Here is a 27,334-nt window from a genome sequence, read left to right on the forward strand (position 1 = left end):
AGTCATGCACAAAATATCCAACTTTACGGGCCAGGCCCGTCATGGTTGGGAACGAATGACGCCGACTTTCGGGATGTCTAGACCTCACACCGACATGGCTTTTCGCCGACCACATGGTGCACCGCCCATGACACCGCCAACTAGTATCGACCCTACAGTCAATCTGTCCTTCAACGTCCCATTCTCGTCCACCCTAGCCGGCCCCGATGTCGAAGATGTGCTCCACGCCAGTCCCGGCGCTCTCCAGCGCTGGACTTTCCCGGAAGGCACACTAGAGGGCACATCGGTGCACCAGCTTCCCGTCCACACTAGCAATGTCGAGGGTTTGCAGAGATTATGCCGGAAGATCACGGAAGAGAAAGGAGGACGGGTGGAAGCTACGCTCACGACCTCCGAGGCCAAGGCTGTGCCATCGCTACAACGCCGGCCGAATGGGTTGGTGACCAACGTCTGTGTCACAGGTGATGGGGAGATGGCACGAAAGATGCGGGCGAGAATCTTGAATGAGACCCCGATCATGCTGGTACGTGGATGAATTTTTTTGGGATCCGGCACCGGCAGGATTTTCAGGTCCACAGGCATCCCTTGCTAACATCGGACCGTTCACCAGCGATGTGCGACCGTGGACGTGGATATGCATCTGATTATAGATGGATCACCGAAAGGAATTAGAGCTAGCGTCCTCGAGCACCTCGACACTTTGGCCGCCTACACCGGGGCTGACATTTTCCTGCTGACTCCCAAGCTCCACGATGCGGATAGTGCGGTGGTTTCATCCTATGGCTACGCGTCGGATAATGGCTTGGACCAGCGCTTCCGGGTTGCCATTTACGGCGATTTGGAGAGCTCGGAACATGCCAAAACCCGGGTTTTGATCATGATTGACCAAATAGTACGTCTTTGTGTGCGTGTGTCGTGAGGCCGGCAAACTAACCGGAGAGCAGCTCAAACGCCATGTGGATGCCATCAAACTGGACTCGACTATGCACACCTTGGTCTGTGGTCGCACCCGCAAGAACATCAAGCTCATCGAGGCTGCTACAGGCACCGCTATTTACTTCCCTCCGCCCTTCCCCCAAATTTTCGGCTATATCCCCCCCGGTGCGAACCGTCGAAGCGAGGATGAGGTTTATATTACGGGTGAGACCCCGGAACAGATTGCTCGCGCCAAGCAGAAGCTGCGAGAACTGGTGATGGGAGTAAAGATTTTTGTCAAGGATGTGGTTGTTAGCTCGAGCAAGATCGACAACATCTTGCTCGATCGTTTGGATAAGGTCCGGAAGGTGATGGAAATGAACGGGTCTTATGTTCTTTTCCCGCAGCTGGGTAGCCAACGCGGCCTTGTTCGGATTCAAGGCACCGAAGTGTTGCACGTTGAGCGGACAGTTCGGGAAATCATGGCTCTGGTGCGTCGCTTTGTGACATTTTGACGGAATGATTTGCTAATCCTTGAATGTACAGGCTGGTCAATTCTATAGTGCCTCGTGGTGGATCATCATGCCCGACCCGGCTCAAGGTGGTCTCCGTGCTCCCTCAACTGCCGATATTCGCTCCATGCTATCGGATATCTGCACCAACTCGGAAGCGGAGGTCAGCTTTGACAATCTGACTTTCACGATCAACGGTTCCGATGATGCAGTCAAAGCTGCCATGACCGTCATCAATCAGATTCCCTTCGTGATGCGAAGCCAATACCAGATGCGGGTGAAGATTGAGCTGGCCAACGAGCACAAGGAGTTTGTTAGTGGCAAGAAGAACGGAAAGATCAACAAGATCATGGGGCAGAGTGAGTTTTACCAGACATTTCACCTGTGACACGAGATACTGACTCTCACTCAGGCAATGTCCAAATCATCTTCGATGGATTCAACGAATACAACTTCTATATCGACGTGTGCGGCAACCAGTATGAGTCAACCAAGAATGGCCTGGACTTGGTTGAGCAGGAGATGCCTGCATCAATCTCGTTCCACGTACCTGACCAGTATCACAAGCGGATCATCGGAATCGGTGGACAGCATATCCAGCGCATCATGAAGAAGTACTCTGTCTTCGTGAAGTTCTCCAATGCCATGGACCGCGGCGGCATGGGCAAGGAGGATGACGACATCAAGGTTGACAACGTGATCTGTCGGACCCCTGCTCGCAACGCTCAGAGTCTGGATCTTGTCAAGCAGGAGATTATGGACATGGTCGAGAAAGTTGTAAGTGTTTACAGTGTCTACAGCTTTGATCTCCTCATAGAAACTTACCATTTACAGGATGCCGAATACGTTGCTGAGAGAGTCGTCATCAACCGCCTATACCATCGTGAGCTATTGGCCCGTATGACTGAGATCGACGAGCTAGAGAAGAAATGGAACTGCAAGATTGAGTTCCCGAGCACTGAACTTGCCAGTGACGTTGTCACCATCTCTGGCCCTGAGTATCAGGTCCCCCAAGCAGTCGACGCATTGCTTGGCATGGTGCCAGAGAGCCACGAGCTTCACTTCCAGAGCTCGGTCGAACTCCAGGACTACTTCAAGTGCTCTGATTTCCTCGCCGATGTCCGGACCAAGCTTAAGGAACAGTACGAGGTCGATATCAACGTGGATGTTGGTACCGATCTTCCTACTACCCACGAGGAAGGCTCCTCGTCTCCCACTCCCGGGCCCGAAGACCGTGTGGTCCTCGGATACACGCGCAACAACGCCGGTGGCTTAAAGGATGCAATTGACTTCCTGATTTCCCGTCTGGTTGCGCATGGACTCGACGCGAACACTGTCAAGGGTGCTATCCCACGCCCTAAATCCGACTCGTTCGAAGAGTCGCTACCCTTCTTCGACTCGAAGCTGCTGCAGCACGCCCCAGCACCCCTCTCAACCGACTCGCCCACCCGGCCGAACTTCTCCGACGAGACCAGCGAACGAGGCTCGATATTCGAGCGCCTCCGCAAGCCTGGAAGCATCTCGTCCTTCTCCTCGTTCATCGGCCGCAAGAATCATTCCGCCTCGCCAGGATCATTCTTCAAACACGCCTCGAGCAACGCCTCCAAGGCCTCGCTCGTCTCCATGGAGTCGCGCGATAGCGGCTACCGCAACCCATGGAACGACTCTGGCGTGAACCTCCCCGAAGACGACGTGCCCGTCCTGGGGAGCTCGCATAGCCACAAGAGCAGTACCAGCAATGGCTGGCCCACACGCTTCGATGCCAAGTTCCCCTTCGGCACCGCGCCGGGTGACATGACGCCCAAGCATGACCCGCGCACCTCTTTTGATAGTGGTCGTCCTAGCACTTCCAATTCTACTTCTGGATACCCGGCCCCAATTGGGCCACCGCGTTAAAACCAAAATATCCATTTGCAGCAGTATACCCTTTTTTTTGGTTGAGTTATTTTTTTCTTACGTTTTTCCCCCCTGCTTTTATTCTCATTCCCAGCGTGTTTTTTCGGTTGTCTTTTTGTTGGTCTTCTTGTTGATTGATACCACGGAACGCAAGCAATGAAGGCGTCAGAAAAGAAAACGAGATATCCAAGATATGCGTGCGATAGAGCAAGGATGGTCTTGGCCATATCCTGCCTCTTTTTGATTTTTTGATTTTTTGATTTTTTATTTATTTCGCCGTGCGCATTAGGAGGAAAGGGTTGGATAGTCTGAATTGATACCAGGGAGATCTGACATCGACTTCAGAGGAGTTTTCCGATAGTTGGGTTTTTATGTTGATGTTTTACTCTGATATCCCCCAATCATCAATGAGATTTTGCCATTAGAAGACATTCTCCAATCTAAGTTGTTTTGAAGGATTCTATTGTTTGAGCATAGATACGACTATGCATATGGCCCTCTAATACCAACTTAGATAGCTTCGAGTGAGATCGACGTCTCGGTATGCTCCTTGTGGCGAGTGACGTTAGACGCGGGGTCGAAGTTGACCTTTACAAAGTACTCATCCACAACACCCCCATCATCAATTTAAAACTTCTAGGAGACCATAAGCTCTTGAACTAAATAACTAAACTCCCATAATATCCAAAATGCCAATATCCTACCCCCGCCCAGACTTCCAACGCACCCCTCTAAACTGGGCCACCTTAGACGGTCCCTGGACCTTCACCTTCGACGATAAAGACGAAGGCCTAGCCTCGCAATGGCACAAAAGGAGCCTGAAAGGGGAAACCTCCCACCAGATAACAGTTCCATACGCATTCCAAACCCCAGCGTCGGGTATAAACCTCATCGAAGCGCACGAGGTAATGTGGTACGAGCGACGCATCACGGACATCCGTACAGCCAACGAAAAGCACAAAGGGGATAGACTCCTCCTCCGCTTCGGCGCCGTTGATTATGAGTGCTCTGTCTGGGTAGATGGTGTCCTTGTCGGCGGACATCGCGGCGGACATGTGCCATTCGATATAGATGTCTCTGACGCCCTGGCTGACGGCACTACGGAGGCTCGTCTCACTCTCCGTGTTAGAGACTCGCCTTATGACATGACCCAGCCGCGTGGAAAGCAGTTCTGGAAGCCTGTGCCGGAGAGTATCTTCTACACCCCCAGCGGGGGTATCTGGCAGTCTGTTTGGTTAGAGAGTGTTCCGGCCATGCGGTTGCTATGTGGAAGTGGAGGAACGGTGATTCGTTCTGATGACATTGAGCTCGGCCAGTTGCATGCGACGGTTCATGTTGCCGGACGTCGGGTTGGAAGTGCGGCGAAGGTTGAGGTTGAGGTATCGCTCGCGGGGCTGACTGTTGCGAAGGTGGATGGAGAGCTTCTGCGGGATAAAACTTTCATTGCACTTGATTTGGGTTTAAAGGTTACTGAAGATGCGGTAGGGAAGTTGAAGACTCAAAACCCAGAGCTGTTTGGTGTTGACGGAGTCTGGAGTCGGGGCGTTGCACTCTGGGCCCCGGAGCATCCTGTTCTCTATGATATTACGCTTCGGCTGTTTGATGGGGGTGGCAATCTGGTTGATGAAGTCCAGACTACGACCGGAATGCGCAGTCTATCCTGGAAAAACGGCGATGGAACATTCCGACTGAACGGAAAGCCGTATTTCCAGATGCTATTCCTGGACCAGGGATACTGGCCCGAAACGGGAATGACACCTCCTTCTTCAGAGGCATTGAAGATGGACATCGAGCTTGCGCAGAACCTCGGCTTCAATGGATGTCGCAAGCACCAGAAAGTCGAAGATCCGCGCTTCTACTACTGGGCAGACCGCATGGGCTTCCTCGTCTGGGGCGAGATGGCAAATGCGTACGAGTTCGACGCAGATTACATTGAGCGATTTACCAGCGAGTGGACCGAAGCCGTGAAGAGGGATATCAATCATCCATCGCTGGTCACCTGGACGCCACTTAATGAGTCGTGGGGCGTATCTAACTTGAAGGACAGCATCGAGCAGCGTAACCATGTTCGCGCTTTGTACTACGTGACCAAGTATGACCCATCCGGTGGAATTTTCAATGTGTCCACGCCTCCAAGAGGAAATGGATGAACTAGCTAATGCAAAAACACAGGATCCTCGATCCTAGTAGACCAATCAACGACAACTGCGGCTGGGAACACGTCAAAACTGACCTAACAACTTTCCACGACTACAGCGACTCAGTCGATCTGAGCGCAGCATGTGCCAGCATGTCAGGGATCCTCGAATTGAAAGGTGGACACTCGGTTTTCACTCAACCGATCTACTCGGGATTCTCCGGTTCCATGATCTTCGACAAAGGTGCCCAGCATACGCCTGGTGCGCCAGTGATCTGCACTGAGTTTGGCGGGGTTAATATCGCACCGCCTAAGGACTCTGCTGCTGCCGGGGAGCGGGACTGGGGTTATACGACTGCGAGTGACCCGGCAGACTTCTTGGTTCGATTTGAGAAACTGGTTATGGCGGTTGTGAAGCCCGGACATATTTGTGGGCTTGTCTGGACTCAGTTGTATGTTGCATGCACCATTCTTGGTCTTGAAATTGGGATTCGAGAACTTCTGCTAATACGGGGTTTCTTTTCTAACCTAGATGTGATATTGAGCAAGAGGTGAATGGTCTGTACACCTATGATCGTAAAGAAAAGGTTCCCGCAGAGAAGGTGAAGGCGATTATGGATGCTGCGAGGGATCATTACTACCATCATCTCACGTCGCATCACTCGAAGGGGTTTAGGAAGCTACTAGATCAGTATAAGAATGTTGTGCATCGTTAGGTCCAGCATCTAGCAATGGGGATATCCAATGACATGATACCTTGAAGGCTTTAATTGCCCGGAAGCGGCCATCATGTTGGGTGATTTTAATTTATAATGTTGAACGCTGAACTGCTGTTTACATCCTCCTACAGAATATACAATGAAGGTTATGGAGTTCATCAACTTTTAGACTGATAAATGAAGATGTAGTGAAGATGTCGCGGTTTGTTGATACCCAAGCACTCAATATATTTCCGACCTTTGCGTCAACTTGGGATGTAGGACACAGCGAGATCGCAAAATGAAAATTCTCGGTTATACGATGCAAGATTTACAAAATGGTCAAGGCCCGAATTCAACATCATCAAAACATATATTATTGTCACTGGGCGCTGGCAGAAAAGATCCCATTTAAGTGAAGACTAGAGAGCATAATAGCTCAAAGATCAGGACGCTGGATGCTGTACTCGAAAAAAAGACCAAAACCCCATAAGAACGCCAGAGATGCCGAGACCCCATATCGAAAAAACAAAAACAAAAAGACATGTGCTAGATGTATGGGGATGCAGAGTGCATATTACAAGTTAAAGATCACATGTTAGCCAATTCCTGGTCGATCTGTCGGTCCAGGAAGGCTCGCTTGTCGCCCGTGAGCGAGGTTTGCAGGCGTTGTTCGACGAGAGCGCGGACTATTGCGATATGGTTAGTGAACTGTAAAATTATCTCTGAGAAAATTTCAAAACCTACCCTGTTTTTTGGTGACAGTATCTAGATCAACCTCGGCCAGACAGCCGCGAATTGCCTCGGTAATGGCACCCTCATCGGGCCCACTGCCAGCACGGAAATCAAAGGCAGTGCTGGCGGGCCGAGAGAGGTACTGAGGCAGGGGGCTGCGAGAGCCAGCATTGCCAAGAAGGTTATCGCTGCTCTGCATCATGCCGACACTGTGTCTGCTCGCGGCCATCGGGTTATCCTGGTAGGCGCTGAGGCCACCCATGGACATGTGCCGGGAAGCTTGGGCAGAGTGGCCACCCATCTGAGCGCCCGCCTGTGGCATATCCGTGTAGCGGGAGAAGTTCGACATGTGCGAGTTGCGGTTGCCGGGCATGTTGCCGCCGACGAATGGTGCGGGCGACTGTGGGGGCAGGTAGGGGTGGTGGCGGCCCTGGCCTGGGAATCCGGTTAGAATGGTGGAAGCTGGCTTGACAGAGGAGTATTGCGAGTGCATGTCATCCATCTCCATAGCCATGTCGTCGTATCGGCCAGCAGCGTAGACCTTCTCCTGGCTGGCGCTGAGGTCGCCGCGGCGGCCAGGGAGGTTATTGGCCATGGCATAGTCATCCCAGCGCTGGAGTGGGATGCTGCGCGGGTCGAAGGGCTCATCTTCCACGGCGATGACTCGCTTGTCGCCCTTCTCGCCGATGACAATACGGGTGGTACCCCATCCGAAATCGTCCTGTTTCCAGAAGGCATACAGCGGCAGGATGAAGTTGTAGATCGGGTATGCAAGAAGGTAGATGATCATCCATCCGATGTGTTGCCACTGCCGTTTGACAATGAAGATGATCGCCTGTAGACCATATACACCAGCCAGCATGATAATCGAGATCATAGGGAAGGGACCAGTGTGGCTAGCAACTCGGTAGATCAGGTAGGTGAGGTATACGCAGGTTGCGGGAAGGATGAGAGTTCCCACCAGATCGACGAGAACGACGAAACGCATACTGAAACAGCAGAAACCGCAGAGATCTTCCAGAGCTGCCAGTTCCACGAGGTTGTGGATTGTGGAGTTGATCCAGCGGCGTCTCTGCGACATGAGCACACTCCAGGTATCAGGGGCTGCTGTGCTTGCGTAGGCATCGGGAATAAACTTGTACGACATTGCTGGGAAATGTTTAGTCATGATGGTTGTCAGGTATCGATCCTCACCAAGAGACAGGAGGTTCTTCTTGTGGAGGGTGTCAACATCATTGTCAGCGTAATCGTGAATGACTTTGTCCGAGATGATGAGAGGACGTCCTTTGTCCGCAGTTCGAAGGCGATACATGGTGAAACTAGGCACAGTTAGTATCAGTTTTATCCCAAGAGGAAAAGCTCATAGGGACTTACCATCCAGGAAGACAGGTAACACTGCCGAAGAGTGACTCAAACGCCTTAGCCAGGTGATGCGAGATGTAGTACTCGTAAACCTGAATCATCGTCCACCAACTACGCTCCTCATTCTGAAGACTAGTCTCGCCGCAAATACCGGCGATCTTGGCATCTGCTGCACACGCGGCAACTAAGCGATTCAGAGAATCTTCCCTGACAGTGGTATCTGCATCGACCATGAGACAGTATTCATATAGCTCTGGATCCACACCGATGACGTTGTTGATTTGGTGGAACATTTCCAGTTCAAGGGGCGACATAGGTGAGCGGTGGTGAACACGGTTCAAAAATTGCATGAGGAGGACCTGTGTGTCTCGCTTGCCACGATTGCCAGGTTTGGACTTGCGCTGCTCGGATTCCTTGCCAACCTTGACGACCACAATGTAAGGCACGACATTGCCTTCATACTCATACAGTCCGGAGTAAACCTTGCCGTAGTTCAGCTGCTCACTTCCCTGGCCGAGTGATTTGCATGGCAGTGCCGGTGGGTCCATCTTAGGATCAACCCCGAGAATGTCCAGAATGATCTTGGGCGTGGGGCGGTCATTTCCACCACCAACAATCATACCATCACAGATGACAAAGATTAGCTTTCTCTTGTTGTCGTACTGCAAGGCAGTAAGAGAATCAAGGCCTTTCCGGAGGTCGTTTTCGCCCTCAGTGTATGCAGGAACCATGCAGATGACAAATTTGTCCTGAGGCGTGGGCCGACGTTTGGATCCCAGCTGCAGAGCTGCCAGGAACTTGATCAGGATGACAGTGCAGATGAGAATGGTGAAGGAGAGCATGACCCAGTTGTTGACCGTGCATCGTGGACTATCACGGAAATCAACTTTGCCGACATAGAAGACAAAGTCGAGACATGTCTGGGCATTCCTGAAGTCCGTTGTGTCCTGCCATTTGTCGGTGACATCTTCGCCCATGTTGTTCTTGAAGAGAGCAGTCAAAGTCGACGGTAGCCAATTGTATTGATCGAGATTGTTCATCCTTTTGAGTGTATAGAAGTAGTCGGTCAAGTCATACACCTTTTGGTCCTTGATAACCCAGTAGCGAGAATCATCGTTGGCCTGCTTCTGGATGGTCTTTCTTGTCCAAACCAAGTCACCCTTGTAGTATGTACGAATCTTTGGCAAGAATTTATTTTCATACCAGGTATCCTTGTGGAGTGCCGTGGTTGTGGTTATTGACTGTGCCCCAGATTTGTGCTCGGCCGTAGAAAGCGCGATAGCATCTGTGTTGTTGTGCTGGAGGGCGAGCGTATCGGATGTAACAAATGGGGCACAATAACGGTCGAGAGGAGGGGGGAAGTACGCATCTAGAATCTGTCCTCCAAATTGCTTCATGTTGTCCGAGCTTGTGTCTTCACCAGTTATGTCACTGTGCTGTGTGCGCCAGAACTTGCTGATGTCGTAGACACGGCCGTGGATGCCGACGAAGAAGTCATTATCAGCTGTGTGCCAGCCGACCTCCTTCTCATTCCAGGCTTTGGCCTTGTTGGGACAGAGAAGGTCACCAAATGCTATGATATAGAAGCAGACGATTCCGTTGAAGAATAGAATCAAAAACACGAGGACGAGCTTTTCTCGCCAGGCCAAGCGGACATCCGGGCGTTTCATACGGCCAACGTATCGAAGCATGAAGGAAGGAATCCAAAACGTCAGGGCCCAGACAAAACCAGTCCAGAGTCGACGGCCCCAGGTTATGGTTTTCTTCTCAATGTGCTTCGGATCACCAAACTCAGGGTCGAATTCGCCGATGTAGCGGCCATATTCGTCGTAGTATGCAATATCTCCTTTTTTATCGTCACCTTTCCGGCCCAAGCCGTAGTCACCGGCATTGGCAGCGTTGGTGAATGGCGCACTGGGGGCAATGGATTTGGCACCGCCCATCACACTCGGGGCCACGGCGCCACCAGGCGGCATGCCGAGAAGATTGGAATTTTCATGGATGGCAGTGCCACCTGGGGTGAAGCCGGGCTCATACAACGCAGGGCCGTACATGAACGGATTCACGTGTGTCTCTTCTGGCTTAAGATCCAGCATACTCTCCGCTTCCCACCATGCACCCTCGCGCATCCACACGCGCTGTTCACCGACGACAGCATCGCCATTGCTCCAGCCTCTCTCGATGATCCAGTTCTCAACACCATCCTGGCCTTCGGCGCAACCGAGTCGCGCATACCGACCGACAAATTCTTCTACGTCGAAATCGGCGGTGAAATCGAGCTGCTTCAAGCGACGGTTCGCCCATTCTGGGAGTCGCCAGTCTCGCAATTGGCGGGATACTGCACCCGCAGACCATGCTGTAGGTACCGATGACGCGAGCTGCTCTGGCATGTCATCAGTCGGATGGAGGGAGAGGTGGTACCAGACACGGCTACTGTTGAGAGTAGTGGGAAGATCGAATCGGCCGCGTTTTCCCACGGAGATACCTTCGGTATCAACCGGGAATAGAATGCGTCGGAGAAAAGCGTCAATTTCAAGTTCAACACCAACCTTTTCCAGTACCCCCTGCCGCTTGTCGAGATCGTGTTCCCGTTCTCGCCCGGCAAGGCCTGTGGTGATATTGAGGTCTGGTTCAACTTGGGCCACTGCGGAGTTCATTTCACTAATGACAGAAGCTCCAATGGGCGGGAGAGGAATTCCATCATCCTTCATTTCTGCATTGAGACCAAGACCGTCATCAAAGATACCTCTCATCATGATCGCTTTACCGAGAGCTGGTCGTGGAATATCGACTACAGTCAGGTTGACAGTGTCGTCGTTCGACCATTGTGTTGCACCGCCCCCGTTGCTGGAATCATGTTCCAATGCAACCTGAATCTCAGCTGTGATGGCTTCGTTTGCTTTGCTGATGACCCAATCTACCAGAGCCTCGTAGATTCCGACAATTAACACTTCCCGCTCATCGGTGGAACATTTATGAAGCAAGATCTCCGGATCAATTCCTAGAAGACCTCCAGCATCCTCACAGACTTCTTCTAGATCTTCCTGGTCCACCTCGAACCCAACCGAATTGCCGAGTTTAAGGAGACCAGCAAGGACTGATAGCAAGCCTCGCTGAGCAGCGCCTTTGATGCCAATAGCTTTCAAGGAAGCACGGAAATCTTCTGCTGCCGCAGCATCGTCGGCTGTGGGTAAATAGTGTGGAGGATCGTATGTATTTGATCGGTTGAGCAAGGTATATGTAGCCGGGGTTTTCAGGTCCAAAAATTCACGCTCCGCAGCCGTCGATGTAGAGGTGAGGAGATAGTAAAAGGCATCAAACGCACGGTAGCCGGTCTCAGGTTGAATTTCTAGAAGACCCTTGTGCACATTAATGCCGGAGGTGGATAAGGCGAAGGAGAGGCCAACGACAGATCCTTGCAAAGACAAGGTGTAAGTGGCGGCCAATGCCGAATGAAGAGAGTAGGATGGGTTGAACGAGGTCACTGCAGTGAGGAAGGGTCGTAGAGCAGAGAGCGCGGTCAGAGCTACCTCAGGTGTTTCCACTGGGATCGCTGTGATAAACGGTTCTAGCAATGAGGGTGTGGATTGATGAAGAGCGCTATTATATGTTAGCACTCATAATTTTCAAACAAGTACACTTTCAAACATACCCTAAGACAACGCAGCCATCCTCGGCGCGGCGTCGGGCATGTTCCCAGGCTCTGATAGCTAGATCACGGTCAACCGTGGCGCCAGTTCGGCCATCGGGTAAAGTGGTTGCTGCCGTCACCCATGTATTCACAACCAAAGTCGTGGCTGAGTCTAGTTGGTATGGTTGACCTGCAGTATAAAAAGAATGGAGGGCATTCAATAATGTTGTTGTTGAGACCTGAGTTCCATGTTGTGGTCTGGGTCCGGCCAAGAGACCCGCGGACTGCGTGGAGAAGACCGAATAACGGTTCGACATGACGAACGTGAGGTCGGAGGGTCAACGATGTTAACGGCAAGATGCGATGTCCGGCCTGTTCGTTATCACAACCCGCATGAGGGTATTCTCTTTCGTGTTGGTCGCTTGTCTCGCTAAATGCACAGTGAGAGTTGGCGTGTAGAGGTTTCAAGAGAGTTGGATTTAGAGTAGATCAGGGTTAGACGATCAAGGATTTGGATAATTGAGCGAGCGACTGGAGACGGAACTCCTAAATGGGTGAGGAAGAAGACAAAACAACTGAGAACAAGTTAGGCGTGGGGAGAAAGAAATCGATGGAGTTGAAAATTACGGGATATGGAAAAATACCGTCGATCCTGACGATCGTTTTGATCTTTGCAGTCAAGTAGTTAAGCTTCTTTTTTTGGTCTTAATGAAGAGCAAAACCATTGCATACATACGAGTCAAGTTTCCGTCTGATTTCAAATGTTGACATGGCCCAGGTTTTATTTGAACTCTCTGTATTTAGATTGGAAGAGACGGGTTTTTCCCCTGTAATTTTTGAAACCATGGGATGTTTGTTGTTCTTTCACCCTGATGAGCTTCTGGTTGATAAGTTCCAACCAATGAAAATGCATCAAATAGACAGTCACCCGGGACCCAGAACCCCATAGAGGGTGATAGATGGGGTATTGTATTCTTTTGTATTCTTTTGTATTTTGAGTGTTCTGAGTATTCTGAGTATTCTGAGTATTTAATGTATTAATAGTACTTTGGTATAGCACATGTGCACTATATTTGGGATGTCTCATGTCTCACATATTTTTTTCTACCAGATGACTAGTTCCGCCACACAGTGTATGATCGGAGACTTGATCCACTGTGCCACCTCTACTAGCTTGTTTACTGGCTTATTCATTCTCGCGAGAATGTCGAACCACTTTATCTTCTTAGACCGAACCCCCTAGTTTCAGACCTCTATCCATCGTATTCTGGCTCATATTCTGCTCATATTTATTTTAGAGTTTTTGATATGTCCCTTGCAAGGAGGTCAATATTGCTGAAAATATGGATGTTGACATGTTCCAGGGACTTGGACCCTATACCGACTATGTATATATCGTAGTACAGAGTACTCCGTACGGAGTACATGTAGCTCTGTAACAGCTGGAGTGGAGATCTCTCAATATGAGACTAATATACTCCGTATATTAAAAAAAGATTCAAAACCGGCTTTTTCTGATCCGTGTATTTTGTTTCTATTTTGTTTTCTCTTTTGCTAACTTGTACTCCGTATTTTCAACTCTTATATCTCTGACTCTTGAGTGTCTCTTAAATATTATTATTGTGGGAACATTGTCAGCTCTAGTGGATTCCACCCGAGACACATCCAATGAAGCCGAGCCCAATCAAATATCCAATAATCCCCAAATAGACCCTGTTTAATCGGTACATATGCCCGAGGTTCACCTATTCTTAGCGACCGAGCTAGTAATTTGTGTTGTATGGTACAATACTCATCCCCCGACCTCTTATCGATTTGTTGCTTTTTTTTCCCTTTGTGATCTTGCATTTCGGGCTTCTGGTTTTCTGCTTCTGATTTTCTGCTTCTGCTTCGATTCTTGTGGTTCTTGTGTCTTTCCTCACTCGTTCATCCTATACTCTCGCCATTGCACCTCAAATCTCAAATTCGTCGAATCTTTGCCCCCCTCGGCACCCCGATGCGTGCCATCTCGATCTGTTGCTAGGGGTCTTTATTCCGCCAAGTCTACCAGGCATTCCTGTTCGTCTCGCTCCACGTTCGTTCCATTACTGCGAGGCTTCCCAAGCCACTCGCTCCGTCGATACTTGACGTCCCGATTACCCCTCATACACTCGTCCACGCCCTCAGATCTCAACTGAGGGGATCTAAATATGGTCAACACCTTCTCGGGGAGTGGCCCGGCACACGCTCAGCCCTCACTCCCCTCATTGCCCGCCCACCTGCAGTCGGATACACATCTCACAGCCCATCTCGCCAGTCGGTATGAAGATCCCCAACCCTGTTGATGAGTACAATATCGGTATAGCTAACGTGTGTCTTAGATTCCATGTTGGATTACCAACTGCTCACCTGTCGTCTCAGGCCCTCATTGCTCTGAATACGTATTTATCGGCCACCAAAGGACCCGATGGCGGAAAAGAGGGAAGTGCTGCGGGCGAAGCGGAAGATCTCGCGCACCGCGCCTTCACTCGTCTGGGTGCGCGCGCTGAGAACCAAGCTGTTGTGTTCTTGTAAGTTGAACCCCACTCTTTATATAAAGACATCTAACGTTCGATTAAAGAGGAGAGAGTGGATCTGGAAAAACGACCATTCGCTCACACTTGCTGTCTTCGTTCTTATCCTTTTCATCGACCCCTCTATCCTCTAAACTCTCATATGCCGCCTTTGTATTCGACACTCTTACAACCACCAAGTCCGTCACCACACCGACCGCTTCAAAAGCTGGTCTCTTCCTTGAGCTTCAATATGATGGATCATCATCCGTGAACCCCACCTTGATCGGTGGTAAGATCATTGACTACCGATTAGAGCGAAGCCGCATCTCCTCGGTGCCTACGGGAGAGCGAAGCTTCCATGCGCTGTACTATTTGCTAGCTGGAACAAGTGCGCAAGAGAAGGCACACCTGGGATTTGAGAATAGCATACATGTTCAAACTGGGAGCAGGCTGTCGGGTGGAACTGTCAGCCACAAACGCTGGCGCTATCTCGGCCATCCCACTCAGCTGAAGGTCGGAATCAATGATGTGGAGGGCTTCCAGCATTTCAAAACCGCGCTGCGGAAGTTGGAATTTTCCCGAGGGGAAATTGCCGAGATCTGCCAGATTCTGGCTAGTATTCTTCACATTGGGCAACTCGAATTCGCCATGGGTCAGTCTACCACCACCGGTGCGGAAGAAAGTGGCGGCTATTCTCACGAGGGTGGTGAGAGTGTAACGGTGGTGAAGAATAAGGAGGTCCTCGACAATGTCGCTGCGTTCTTGGGTCTCAGTGTTGATGCTTTGGAAAATAGCCTTGGTTACCGGACAAAGACGATCCACCGCGAGCGGGTGACGGTCATGCTCGACCCGAAGGGAGCGCGAGAGAATGCCGATGCATTTGCTCGTACGATTTATTCTCTCTTAGTGACCTATGTCATTGAAACCGTGAACCAAAGGCTCTGTGCAGCCGAAGACAGTGTCGCCAATACCATCTCCATTGTTGATTTCCCCGGTTTTGCTCAAGCCCCTTCCACAGGCTCTACCCTCGATCAGCTTCTCAGCAATGCCGCAACTGAATCGCTCTACAACTACTGCCTCCAGTCATTCTTTGACCACAAAGCAGATATCCTGGACCGCGAGGAGATCACAGTAGCTGCGACAAGCTATTTTGATAACACGGATACCGTGCGTGGCCTGCTGAAGCATGGCAACGGTCTGTTGAGCATCTTGGATGACCAAACCCGTCGTGGACGATCCGATGCACAGTTCCTGGACAGCGTGCGAAAGCGCTTCGAGAACAAGAACCCCGCCATTTCTGTGGGCGGCACTAGTGGATCAGGTGGCTATATGTCCCAGGCCCGGAGTGCGTTCACCGTCAAGCATTTCGCCGGCGAGGTGGACTACTCCACCACCGGCCTACTTGAGGAGAATGGAGAGGTCATCTCGGGAGATTTGATGAACTTGATGCGCTCCACCAGGAGTGACTTTGTGCGTGAACTGTTCCACCAGGAAGCTCTGCAGACCATATCCCACCCGCAAGAAAAGACTGCAATCATGCAGGCCCAGGTGAGCTCAAAGCCACTCCGCATGCCTAGCATGGCTAGACGCAAGACCGGACCCCCATCCCGTTTCGCTGCCTCAAGTGCCCACCCGGAAAGCGAGGAAGGGGACGAACCCGAAAGCCAAGTTGCAGGATCCAAGAGAGCCGCTGGCCGGAAGAGCGGAATGCCTTCCGGACCAGCTCAGGGAGCCGCCGGCCAGTTCCTTTCTGGCCTAGAGATTGTGAACAAATGCCTGAGCTCCTCGAACCTCAATCCCTATTTTGTCATATGCCTCAAGCCCAATGATCGTCGCATTGCCAACCAGTTCGACAGCAAGTGTGTGCGGATGCAGGTCCAAACATTCGGTATCGCCGAAATTAGCTCGCGGCTCCGGAACGCTGATTATAGTGTCTTCCTTCCGTTCGGAGAGTTCCTTGGCCTCGCTGACATTGGGAATGTTGTGGTGGGAAGCGACCGCGAAAAGTCCGAGGTTGTTCTCGACGAAAAGCGATGGCCTGGCAACGAAGCTCGTGTCGGTAGCACCGGTGTTTTCTTGAGCGAACGATGCTGGGCAGATATCGCCAAAGTGGGCGAGCGTGTGGTACCACCCTATGGTAATGCTGGTGCTGATGAAGGCGATGGCTTCCAAACCGCCGGTGGAAACCCGGACTCCAAACTCCGCCTCCTTCACCCCACCGACCCTTCTCCGGGTGCTTTTATTTATGGAGATGATCCCAAACAAGGCTACTTTGGTAGCCGTGAACTGGATGGACGCTCTGATGCCGGAGGTTCCGCCTTCAATTCCGGTGACATGTTCAAGAATCTTGACACTAAAGAACAAATGCTTGAGAAGAATAACGAAAAGAAGATGGAGGAGGTCGACGAGGCTCCGACCTCTCCGGGTCGTCGTCGTTGGATGTTCCTTGTCTATCTCCTCACATTCTTCATCCCCGATTTTGTGATCCGGTTCGTTGGGCGAATGAAGCGCAAGGACGTGCGGATTGCCTGGCGTGAAAAGCTCGCTATCAACATGATTATTTGGTTCGCCTGTGGTGTAGCTGTTTTCATGATTGTTGGTTTCCCTGGAGTAGTTTGTCCAACTCAGGATGTTTACAACACGGCAGAGCTCAGCGGTAAGAATGGTAAGGGTACAGAAGACTCTTATATTGCCATCCGAGGCGTGGTCTTCAACCTTGGAAGTTTCATGCCATCCCACTTCCCTGACATCGTTCCCCAGAAGTCCATGAAGGCGTATGCCGGCACTGACGCTACCAATCTTTTCCCTGTTCAAGTCTCGGCTTTATGCCAGGGTGTCAGTGGGAAAGTGGACCCCAGCGTACCCTTGGACTATCGATCAAATTTGAATGATTCCGCAGCCACAACGTCCAGCACCAGCTTCGATGTCAATGCCAAGTACCACGATTTCCGCTATTGGACTAACGACTCCCGCCCTGATTGGTTCTATGAACAAATGCTCATGATGCGCTCAAATTACAAGAAAGGTTACGTTGGTTATACTTCAAAGGCAATGAAGAAGCTGGCGACCGACGATTCCAAGAAAGTTGCAAGTATCAACGGCAAAATCTACGACCTAACCTATTACATCGCCGGGCCCCGAGTACCCCGTCGGCCAACAGGAAAGAACGCCACGGGAACTGTTGATACCGATTACATGAACCCTCTGCTTGTCGATATCTTCCAGGGAAAGGCTGGAGAGGATGTGACCAAGTATTGGGAAGACTTGAACTTCGACACGGCACTTAGATCCCGAATGCAACTTTGCCTTGACAACCTGTTCTTCATTGGCAAAATTGACACTCGAGACTCAGTTCGCTGTCAGTTTGCGCGATACTTCATTCTCGCAATTTCGATTATGCTTGTTTCCATTATTGGCTTCAAATTCTTAGCTGCTTTGCAATTCGGGAGGAAGAACCTTCCCGAGAATTTGGACAAATTCATCATTTGCCAAGTCCCGGTTTACACCGAAGACGAAGAGTCATTGCGCCGTGCCATGGACTCTATGGCTCGCATGCGCTATGACGACAAGCGCAAGCTACTTCTTGTTATTTGTGATGGTATGATTATTGGCCAGGGCAACGATCGTCCGACTCCGCGCATCGTCCTTGACATTTTGGGTGTCCCCGAATCTGTGGATCCTGAACCGCTCAGCTTCGAGAGTCTGGGTGAGGGTATGAAGCAACATAACATGGCAAAGCTCTATTCTGGTCTATACGAAGTCCAGGGCCATATCGTTCCTTTCCTGGTTGTTGTAAAGGTTGGCAAGCCTTCTGAAGTGTCCCGTCCTGGTAATCGTGGAAAACGTGATTCCCAGATGGTTCTTATGCGCTTCCTCAACCGTGTTCACTATAACCTGCCCATGAGCCCCATGGAGCTTGAGATGCATCATCACATCCGAAACATTATTGGCGTCAATCCGCAATTCTACGAGTATATTTTGCAGGTCGACGCTGATACCATGGTGGCGCCAGATGCAGCAACACGGTTTGTTTCGGCATTCCTCTCTGATACGCGTCTTATTGGCGCCTGTGGAGAGACGTCTTTGTCTAACGCCAAGACCTCCATGGTGACAATGATCCAGGTTTATGAATACTACATCTCTCACAACCTGACCAAGGCATTCGAGAGTCTGTTTGGATCCGTCACTTGCTTGCCCGGTTGTTTCACTATGTATCGTATCCGCACAGCGGAGAACGGAACGCCTCTCTTTGTCAGTAAGGCTGTTGTCGACGCCTACTCGGAAATACGCGTCGATACCCTCCACATGAAGAATCTGCTGCACCTTGGTGAAGATCGCTACTTGACGACACTTCTTATCAAGCATCACCCAAAGTTCAAGACAAAGTACATCTTCCGTTGCCATGCCTGGACAGTTGCACCGGAAAGCTTTGCTGTCTTCCTTTCCCAGCGTCGCCGATGGATCAATTCTACGGTTCACAACTTGATGGAATTGATTCCGCTGCAACAACTGTGTGGTTTCTGCTGTTTCAGTATGCGATTCATTGTGCTTATCGATTTGCTCATGACAGTCATTCAGCCAGTCACAGTTGCCTATATCGCTTACCTGATCTACTGGTGTGTGACTCAGCCAGATGTGCTGCCCATCACCTCTTTTATTCTTCTTGGTGTTATCTACGGTCTACAGGCCTTGATCTTCCTCGTTAGGCGCAAGTGGGAAATGATTGGCTGGATGTTGATCTACCTCCTAGCCATTCCCATTTTCTCCCTTGCTCTGCCACTGTACTCCTTCTGGCATATGGACGACTTCTCCTGGGGTAACACCCGTGTTATCACCGGAGAGAAAGGTCGCAAGGTTGTTATTTCCGACGAAGGCAAATTCGACCCCGACTCCATTCCCAAGAAAATCTGGGAAGACTACCAAGCCGAGCTGTGGGAATCCCAGACTTCACGCGACGACCGATCAGAATTCTCTGCACACTCCTACGGCACCAGACTACCTCCCTTCCCGCAATCAGAGTATGGATACCATACTGGCTCGGGCCCGGTCTCGCAACTCGACTTACCTCTCGGAGGCGGTGGCGCTCGTTACTCAGCTGCCCCGTCTGAAATGATGAGCAACTTTGGTATGGAAGACCTCAGCCATCTCCCTCCTGATGATGAGATTCTTGAAGAAATCCGTAAGATCTTGTCCACTGCAGACTTGATGAAGGTCTCGAAGAAGACCGTCAAGCAGGAGCTCGAAAGGCGGTTCGATGTCAACCTGGACGCCAAGCGTCCATACATCAATTCTGGTAAGTGATAATCAACTCGATATTTTAAATGGACACAACTAACAGGTATGCAGCCACTGAAGCCGTTCTATCGGGAGTTCTTTGAATGATCTATCTATTTTTACACCATTCCGTTTTCTGTATTTCGTCTGAGGTGTGGACATAGGGTTCATTCGACCAACATGTGTTATTAATTCTTTTGGTGTCTTGATTTGTCTTCTTTTTACAAGCGAACTTATGCATGGATGAGAGCTTTGCGCAGCGATTTCCTTTGATCCCTTGATTTTCTTAAACATTTCGTCTTTGTCTCATAAAATTATTATCTACATCCTTGAAATCGATAATTCCCAGATATTGTCTCTGGTGTTTGACTTGTGATCCATGTAGATGCCTAGTGTTGGATCCATCGTAGGTATTATATTAATCTATTCTGAAATAGCCTTGGCTGAGTGGAGGATCCTGCCATGTTGACTTTGAGAAAAGGGACTCTTTGCTAAAGATAATGGAGCAGTACATAGGCTACGCGGTGTAGAATAATGAACAGGAATTAGGACTAGTCTCTTTCTCTAGTTTGGCTGGCCTGGGTCTCACGTCGAACCGCCAAAGTCAAGTCCCATCTTTCACTTCAACCTATCTTTATTTTTAAGCAAATAAAATAGCCACCATTGTATCCTCGGCAACTGGCCTTCCACCACCCCCTCCCCTCCTCCCGCTCCTCCCCCAAACCAAAAACCTACAAACCGGCCCTACCTCGCAAGAAAAAAGGATGAGAAAGTCCAAGTAGGCTCAATGGTATGGAGAGATATCTTCTGCCACAGGAAACAGTCTTCCTTTGGTAACGGTTGACTTGGTGAGAGGTGGATACTGATAGTATCTCTAAAAGAAGGCCACTCACAATGCCACGTTTGCTGTGGTATGGCGTCTATTACACCAGCAAGAAAAGAAACTAGCTGCTGTAAGTTACGTCACATAAAATATAGCAATAAATGATCTGTCACCAGATGAAGGCCCCAAGCGTGGGTTGTGCAAGCGCCGTCGCGCTGCGGCCTTGGAGACGATGGGTATGTATATCTCTACTCAGAATAAAGAGTCCCAGTTCTGTCATGCTCCAATGGACTTGACGTTCGGTCGTTCGAGGCGGTGGGGGGAGGGGCCACTCCAGCGGCGGGATTATTCATTTCAGAGCCCGTGTGAATTTTCTTTTACTGAATTACGTGGCAGAAATACTGTTTTTGCCGTGGAAGTTTTGTCCAGCACTATTGTATGAAGAGAAAGAATAGCACTTGTGGGTGGATAACTGCTTTTTCTTAGTCTAGCTGCCATGTTGGCTTTTTTCATGTCTTTACAATAGAGGCATCCCAGTATTCTAGTGACGAAAATAGAAGAGACAAAATTATTGCAGGAATGTTGACAGAAGGAAAGCACTCCCAAGGTCCAACATTGAGTGCGGCTCAAATAAAGCTAGAACTAGGCCAAATCGGGAAAAAATAACCCCACTTTTATTAGGAGGACAAAGCCTAATTGGGAGTTGGCAGCATGTCATTGGCCGCATGCACTCCTATAAAACCCCCCATCTCTCCTTCTCTCCTCACACCTTTCGCGTAAGTCCTACCAATACCACACACCCCCTCTGCCTGGATCTACAACAACTGCTGACATTATCTTGTACCAAACAGGCCTTGTGTGATCTACGGGAGACCGTGTATCACCGCGAGAACCTCGAGCTCACTGCTGTCTGGGACTTTGTCCTTGAGGATTTTCGCATATCGGAAGCATACTTCCTATGGGGATGATAGTCTAATTGATTACATTGTCCATGACATTGCTTCGGCAGTCTTGGGCGAAGGCCACCAAGCAACTTGGGGGCCTGGTGTTTCTTTCGGTATCCCATGACAGCAGATAGGCAAGTTTTGTAGAACTCGCGGGCGTGGTGTTCCACATCACTAGAACTTATCTTAGGTAACAGTATGTGCAAATAGGCTGTCTATACAAGCTTCAGACTCAATATCTATCGACTGTACAGTATGGCAGAACCAAACATCAATTACCTACCCAGGTAAATTCCGTCACATCGCATGATCGAAATAACTTCATATCTCTTCGGTCGGTGGTGTTATTGGAATACATTTCTCAGTCTTGATGTAGTGAATATAAATTTACACATGAACATTTATGTTATTAGCTAAGTGCATCACTCTGTACCTAGATTTGAATATTGCTGTTCCCAGTAGACACTGTGCATATTTTCCAAAGGATAAGTTGTTTGTTTATTAGAAGAGTGATACTTGAGTGGAAGGGGACGAAAACGAAACACAGAAAAAGAGCCCCGTAATTATACGATGACCCTCCCTTCACCTTCTCCATGTACCGCCTATTCCTTCACGTGCGTGGGTGTGTGGGTTTCGCTCCTCCTCCAGTACCTATGAGCATATACAATGTTAGTCTGAGCGGATTTCTAATAGGACACGCATTCCATTCAGGATACTCACCTCAGCTATTTCTCTTAGAACACGAATGGTGTCACCGCCAGTAGCAGGTGGGTTCGCACTGCCCTAGAGATAGTGTCAGCTTGAAGCTCATGGGGAAGACACTATGCCGACTTTTTCAAATAGGATAAATCAAGAGACTTTTACTATTGCATTGTAATGGTCCAACAAGGCATTGAAAATGGCATCAATGCGGGTACGGCGGGCCTTCTTGCGCTGTCGCTTCCCCTTCTTGGTGGCAGCGTGCCATTCCCTTTTCTTCTCCTTGTTACTTTTGGGAGGAGGCGGCGGTGGAGGAGGGGGCGCATCGGCCGAGGTTTCGGCCATGGTGCGAAAAAGGACGGCAAAAATACGCTTTAGGAAGAGGTTTGGAAAGAGGCTTGGAAAAGCCCTCTTGGAAGAAGAGTTGTGGAGGAGCGTGGGAGGAAGAAAGATGTTTTGGTGGGTCTTTTTTAGGAACCTCCAAAGTTGTTTACATGACCTTTACGTGTACGCTAGAGAATAGTCAATCCAGTGATGGATATATTCTTCGACTAGCTATCCACCGTCCTTGCCATCTCAATCAACACCCCCAGCCATTCGGTCTCCTGCCTTGTGAAGTCCTTCGCCACAGAATTTGACAAGCAACAGAGATTGCTCTCCTCTAGTTGCCATGGTGCTCGATCCAATGATTCACTTGGCTCCTGCATGAACGCTTCAAATGTTCCGAGAACCCGCTTACTCCCCGCATATTTATTCTCGTACAGCCAGCCATTGAACCACAAAGGGCGCTTCTCGCGGTCCAAATGAAGAAGTTGGGGGGCACATATGGTTAGATCAGACTCATGACCAGGCGCCATTTTGCGTTCTTTTTTCGTTGGGGCCGCTTCAGTCCCCGTGCCAAAGGTCGATCCAGGCTGTTGGTCAGTGGCGTTGAAGTTATCAGGTGTTTGGACTATGCCCATGACTCCAGATCCGCCCGAATGGAAGGCATAGGAAGTGTCACCAGCGAGTTCCCATCCGATCCAAAAGGTTTCCTTGTCACCTGTGTAGCTCCAGGGATTAGCAAATAAATTGGCGACCTGGAAAGATATGTACAGGGCCAGAACGAACCGTATACCATATCGTAGGTCCCTACAGTGTCCACGCCGTTACGATCCCTCTCGGGTCCGTTCATTCTGCATACGAGCAACAATGCGACAAAGTGCTTCCACTTGTCTACAACAACAACCCCCGACTCTTGAACATGCCCGCTCTCCCCGGTCCACATTCTGCTTTCCTGCACAGATTGCGAAATCGGCTTTGGCAAGATCTTCTGCAGCCATTCCTTCTTACTCTCAGGAAGGATCTTTCTATCTCTGAAGAAAAGTGCGCCCGTGCGCCCGTAATCCGGGTCATCAAATAGTAACTCGGGGTTAACGAAGAACAACGAATCGGCATCGATGAACACGACTTCACGGAAAGATGAGAAAAGTATAGCAAAGGGCTTACCAGCCCATCCGTTCAGCCGCCAACCTTCGTCGCTAACCATTGCGGAGAGGTCGCGCGTTGTGACGCCTGGCAGTGCATCGAGCTTCGTGCGGAAGTCTTCACTCAAATCGCTCTCACCGAGATACATTATCTCGACGGGAAGATCGCAACCCAGGAGGCGAAAGGAAGGAATGGCGGCCAGTAGAAAAGGTGCATGGTTATTGCCTGCCGTTGTCACGATTCCCCGGCCTCCATGGAGCGACGAGATGTGCAAACTCATATGGTCTGCAAAGTATGGGCTTGTCCACGGAAACAACAGGGCGGAGAGCTTAGTGATAAAGTGGCGGTAAGTTTCGTATTTGTGCAGCGCTTCAGGGAATGTTGGCTCGTTGAACCTCTCGCGGATGTGGGTGACAATATCATTTCGCACGTAAACATAATCATCGCTCTTGACGAGGTGGACATTCTCCCAAAGCTCAAAGAACTTTTTATATGCGCGTGTGCGCAAGGCAAGCTCGTGCAGCTTCTTCTCACCTGTGCCGATCACTGGCTGGATGAGCTCTTGAAGATATAGCTTATTAGAAATTGTCGATAGAAGAGAGTCCAGAGCAGTGTCAACGAGATTAGGCTCCAGATTCTTTGAATTCATGTTCTGGTTGGTATGTTCAACATTATTTGATAATGATTCAGCTGACTCGTCGTCTTTCCCTGTCGCAGGCTTTACATTTTGCGGCAATTCTGCTGGACTTTTCACAATGGATTGCACATCAAGCGCCTCTTGCGTTGTTGAGTCATGTACCGGTAATTCCACAGTCCTGGTATCAGTGGGCCAGGTTTTCAAAAGCCTGTCCGTGACCAAGCTAGAAGTCGATCGCAGACTCTTTGCGTCTGAAGCTGGCGATTTGAAGAGCAGAAATGATACAACTAACCACCCAGCTACTACCGCAAGCATGAAGCGAGTGATCCGCAAAAGCATGCGTTTTCGTCGTGTCTTGACTTTGGGCCACGGATGTGACGGAGCAAACCTACCTTCTTTGGGTGGAATCGAGTGCTGTGGGAGCATGATGTGGGCAATAATGTACAAAAGCGAGAAATATATTAATTACTTTCACGGTAGGAGCATTAATTTGATAAAATGGAAGAATCAAGACGAAAGGGAACGGAAATAAGCCCGTGGACAACACGACAACACTGAAAGGACAACACGTTCTAGACCCTTTCCAGCTAGCGTGGTCCTTGCCTTTTCTCGTATAGTAAGCCACCGCTATAATGAACCAGACACAGCAAAAAGTTCGTTATATCCAGGTCGTTTAATTAAGGTGCCATATACGATATATAGATCTACAAATTTAGGTTCTAGAAACGTCCTAATATCGTTATACGTCCACCCTCCTATTTTCCTTGCTCTTAGGAACCTATTACATTTCCCTCAAGCGTAATACCTTTTTACCCGACCAAAAGGGCTCGAGTCACCGGTGATTCGAGAGCGACCGTCCGAGAGGTGGACCGAGCTTCTACGAGGTGGGGGATCATTGGTTAACCCGGCTGACTAAACCTCGATATAACAAAATTTGTATAGGGAAGAGAGGTAAATGAAGTTCCTAGTAAAGAGGTTTTAACGGATTTTGTATGGCAAATTAATTCAAGCACCTGTTCGGGTTCGTTATAAGGGGTTTACTGTACTTTCAATCAACTTCCGAATTGGATATCGCTCTGCTAAAAATAGACAATACTAGAGAACACCCGAACCCTTTCTGAACCGGTTGCTCGCTCGACTTTAGCCCCGGGGTAATCGGCGTTTTTAGGTATTTTATAGATGCTTCAATCCACAGCCGAGGCCTATCTCGGCCGATCACCCTATTCCGTGCATGATCTGCAATTTATCAAACACCATCGTGTTGATCACGTATTCGGTATAGAAGTACGAGAGCCTAGCCCCATTTTTGAGGCAAGCCGATTAGCTATTGAAGCTGTTGATTGGTCATTTTGACCACTTTTGGTACCAAGACATCCCAGGTTTCTTTGCCTTGAGCCTTGTCTTCCAACACTCATATACTGAACCTAAGTCCTTGAACCTACAATCAAATAACCTTTGATCCTGAAAGAAATGTTATGACATTAATTCATTAATTACCGAGATTGCGCAAAGACGTTTGTTATGAATCGCATATCTCTCTGTCATGTGAAAGGCGGGTCTGATCGACATGGGTATAACAGCACCCCAAACGACGACTAGTTTATGAAATTGCTTCACCCGGACCCCGTTTTATTTTTCTTCTCGGTCTACATCTACCTCCACACGCTACAGCATGGGAAGCAGTTGTCATACAGCCATCCACCGGAATTTCACCGTCCATGACCTAGGGTGAAAGCGAATATTTTGGCACTCATCAACATTATTGCGCCCATCATGTCAAAATCTGACATCTCAAGCACCTCTGAGGCAGACGAGGTGCTACCAACCCCAGCAAAGCCGACCTTTTGGGGCCGATTCAAGGCACATATGAAGAGGTTCTGGTGGGCTTATTTAATCGCATTCTGCATCTCTGTCCTAGTCATCATTCTACCACTGTGAGTTTTATCATGGAAGATGATACTGTTGATACTGACTGTTCCTCAGCCTTTATGTCGGGATTCCCAATTTCGCGAATGACTATATCAACAAATACGAGTATGACACCGATGGCCTCGAGATTACCAACCCCCGGCCTACTGCCTTCCATATTAAACAAAAGAAAACACTGAAAGTTGGAGGTGGATTCAGTGGTAGTGGCCATATGGATGCATTCAATGCCACGTGTCGTCTCAAAGACACCGACGAGGTTTTTACAGTATTCCCTGTGCCAAAGTTTGCATTTGGCAGTGGAGCCACTCTTGAAATAGACGAAGATATGAATTTGTCTTGTGTCGATTGTCTGTCGCGATTGACTACTGCAGCTGCATCTAACAAAAGCTCTTCCATTTTGATCGAAGGTTCGCCGAATTTGAAATATGGTGCTCTACCGACTGCTCATTTGAGCATTCATAAAATAATGCATGTGGGTAGTGAGTAAGTCCTTTCCCTGCCTACCATGAAACGAACTAACATGTCGTTGTAGGCTATAATGTCACAGGTGAGACATGTCATACTAACTGCCCCGCTGGGAGTAACTATTTCTAAAACTCGCAGACTTCATGAATGCCGAAGGCGCATTCAACGTTACCAAGATGGAACTCCTGGATCCTCCCGTTGATGGGTATAATTTCAATGCTACAATCTCTGTGCGCAATCCGAGTCCCTTCGTTGTCGAGCTGGTATGTCATCCCATACCCTAGGATATAAGTATGGCTGACACGTTTAGGGACATGTGACTTTCAATCTCACCTTGGGTGGCTCAGACCTGGGTTGGGTCGATCTGCCCTATCTCTTTCTGGGAAAGTCTATCACCAACACTACGGTCCTCGGGTCAGTTGACAAAGAAATGTTAATTCACGAGGCCATTGCGGGCGACGATGACATTGGCACGGTGACTATTGGCGTTCATGGGAGAAGTTGTTCTTTTAAGGGTGTCGATATCCCTTACTTCACAGCAGCTGTCAGGGCCATGTCTGCTTCGGCAAGAATCGATCTATTAGAATACGCATCAAGCCTATTTTCTTGATGTAGTATAAAGGATTGTTGTAAGTATCTCATGAATAACATTGTGGGATGCCGAGATGACCATACT

General features: G+C 49.5%; 7 protein-coding genes across 7 annotated transcripts; 4 read left to right on the forward strand and 3 right to left on the reverse strand.

The window, feature by feature from the left end:
- Positions 1-94: 94 nt before the first annotated feature.
- N7537_001830 (KH domain protein) lies at positions 95-3,323 on the forward strand (the record flags this gene model as incomplete). The annotated part of the gene is made up of 6 exons (XM_056892888.1): positions 95-523; positions 611-892; positions 945-1,406; positions 1,462-1,786; positions 1,840-2,204; positions 2,262-3,323. 6 exons carry the CDS (start codon positions 95-97, stop codon positions 3,321-3,323), a joined length of 2,925 nt encoding a protein of 974 aa, XP_056757883.1.
- Positions 3,324-4,012: 689 nt separating this feature from the next.
- On the forward strand, positions 4,013-6,176 carry N7537_001831 (glycoside hydrolase family 2 protein; the record flags this gene model as incomplete). The annotated part of the gene is made up of 3 exons (XM_056892889.1): positions 4,013-5,415; positions 5,496-5,912; positions 5,993-6,176. 3 exons carry the CDS (start codon positions 4,013-4,015, stop codon positions 6,174-6,176), a joined length of 2,004 nt encoding a protein of 667 aa, XP_056757884.1.
- Positions 6,177-6,749: 573 nt separating this feature from the next.
- Positions 6,750-12,203, reverse strand: csmB (putative chitin synthase; the record flags this gene model as incomplete). The annotated part of the gene is made up of 4 exons (XM_056892890.1): positions 6,750-6,847; positions 6,906-8,212; positions 8,268-11,855; positions 11,908-12,203. 4 exons carry the CDS (start codon positions 12,201-12,203, stop codon positions 6,750-6,752), a joined length of 5,289 nt encoding a protein of 1,762 aa, XP_056757885.1.
- A 1,872-nt stretch (positions 12,204-14,075) lies between these two features.
- On the forward strand, positions 14,076-19,798 carry chsE (chitin synthase class Va; the record flags this gene model as incomplete). The annotated part of the gene is made up of 4 exons (XM_056892891.1): positions 14,076-14,185; positions 14,247-14,435; positions 14,486-19,713; positions 19,767-19,798. 4 exons carry the CDS (start codon positions 14,076-14,078, stop codon positions 19,796-19,798), a joined length of 5,559 nt encoding a protein of 1,852 aa, XP_056757886.1.
- Positions 19,799-22,043: 2,245 nt separating this feature from the next.
- Positions 22,044-22,505, reverse strand: N7537_001834 (uncharacterized protein; the record flags this gene model as incomplete). Its single annotated transcript, XM_056892892.1, has 3 exons — positions 22,044-22,112; positions 22,182-22,244; positions 22,326-22,505. The coding sequence occupies 3 exons, from the start codon at positions 22,503-22,505 to the stop codon at positions 22,044-22,046; spliced, it is 312 nt and encodes a 103-aa protein (XP_056757887.1).
- Positions 22,506-22,711: 206 nt separating this feature from the next.
- N7537_001835 (putative alpha-1,3-mannosyltransferase) lies at positions 22,712-24,690 on the reverse strand (the record flags this gene model as incomplete). Its single annotated transcript, XM_056892893.1, has 2 exons — positions 22,712-23,202; positions 23,271-24,690. 2 exons carry the CDS (start codon positions 24,688-24,690, stop codon positions 22,712-22,714), a joined length of 1,911 nt encoding a protein of 636 aa, XP_056757888.1.
- A 1,347-nt stretch (positions 24,691-26,037) lies between these two features.
- Positions 26,038-27,268, forward strand: N7537_001836 (DUF3712 domain-containing protein; the record flags this gene model as incomplete). Its single annotated transcript, XM_056892894.1, has 5 exons — positions 26,038-26,198; positions 26,248-26,672; positions 26,726-26,740; positions 26,797-26,921; positions 26,969-27,268. The coding sequence occupies 5 exons, from the start codon at positions 26,038-26,040 to the stop codon at positions 27,266-27,268; spliced, it is 1,026 nt and encodes a 341-aa protein (XP_056757889.1).
- Positions 27,269-27,334: the final 66 nt, after the last annotated feature.

Source organism: Penicillium hordei, assembly GCF_028827395.1.
Source record: "Penicillium hordei strain IBT 12815 chromosome Unknown utg000001l_segment0_segment0, whole genome shotgun sequence".
Classification (NCBI taxonomy): Eukaryota; Fungi; Ascomycota; class Eurotiomycetes; order Eurotiales; family Aspergillaceae; genus Penicillium; species Penicillium hordei.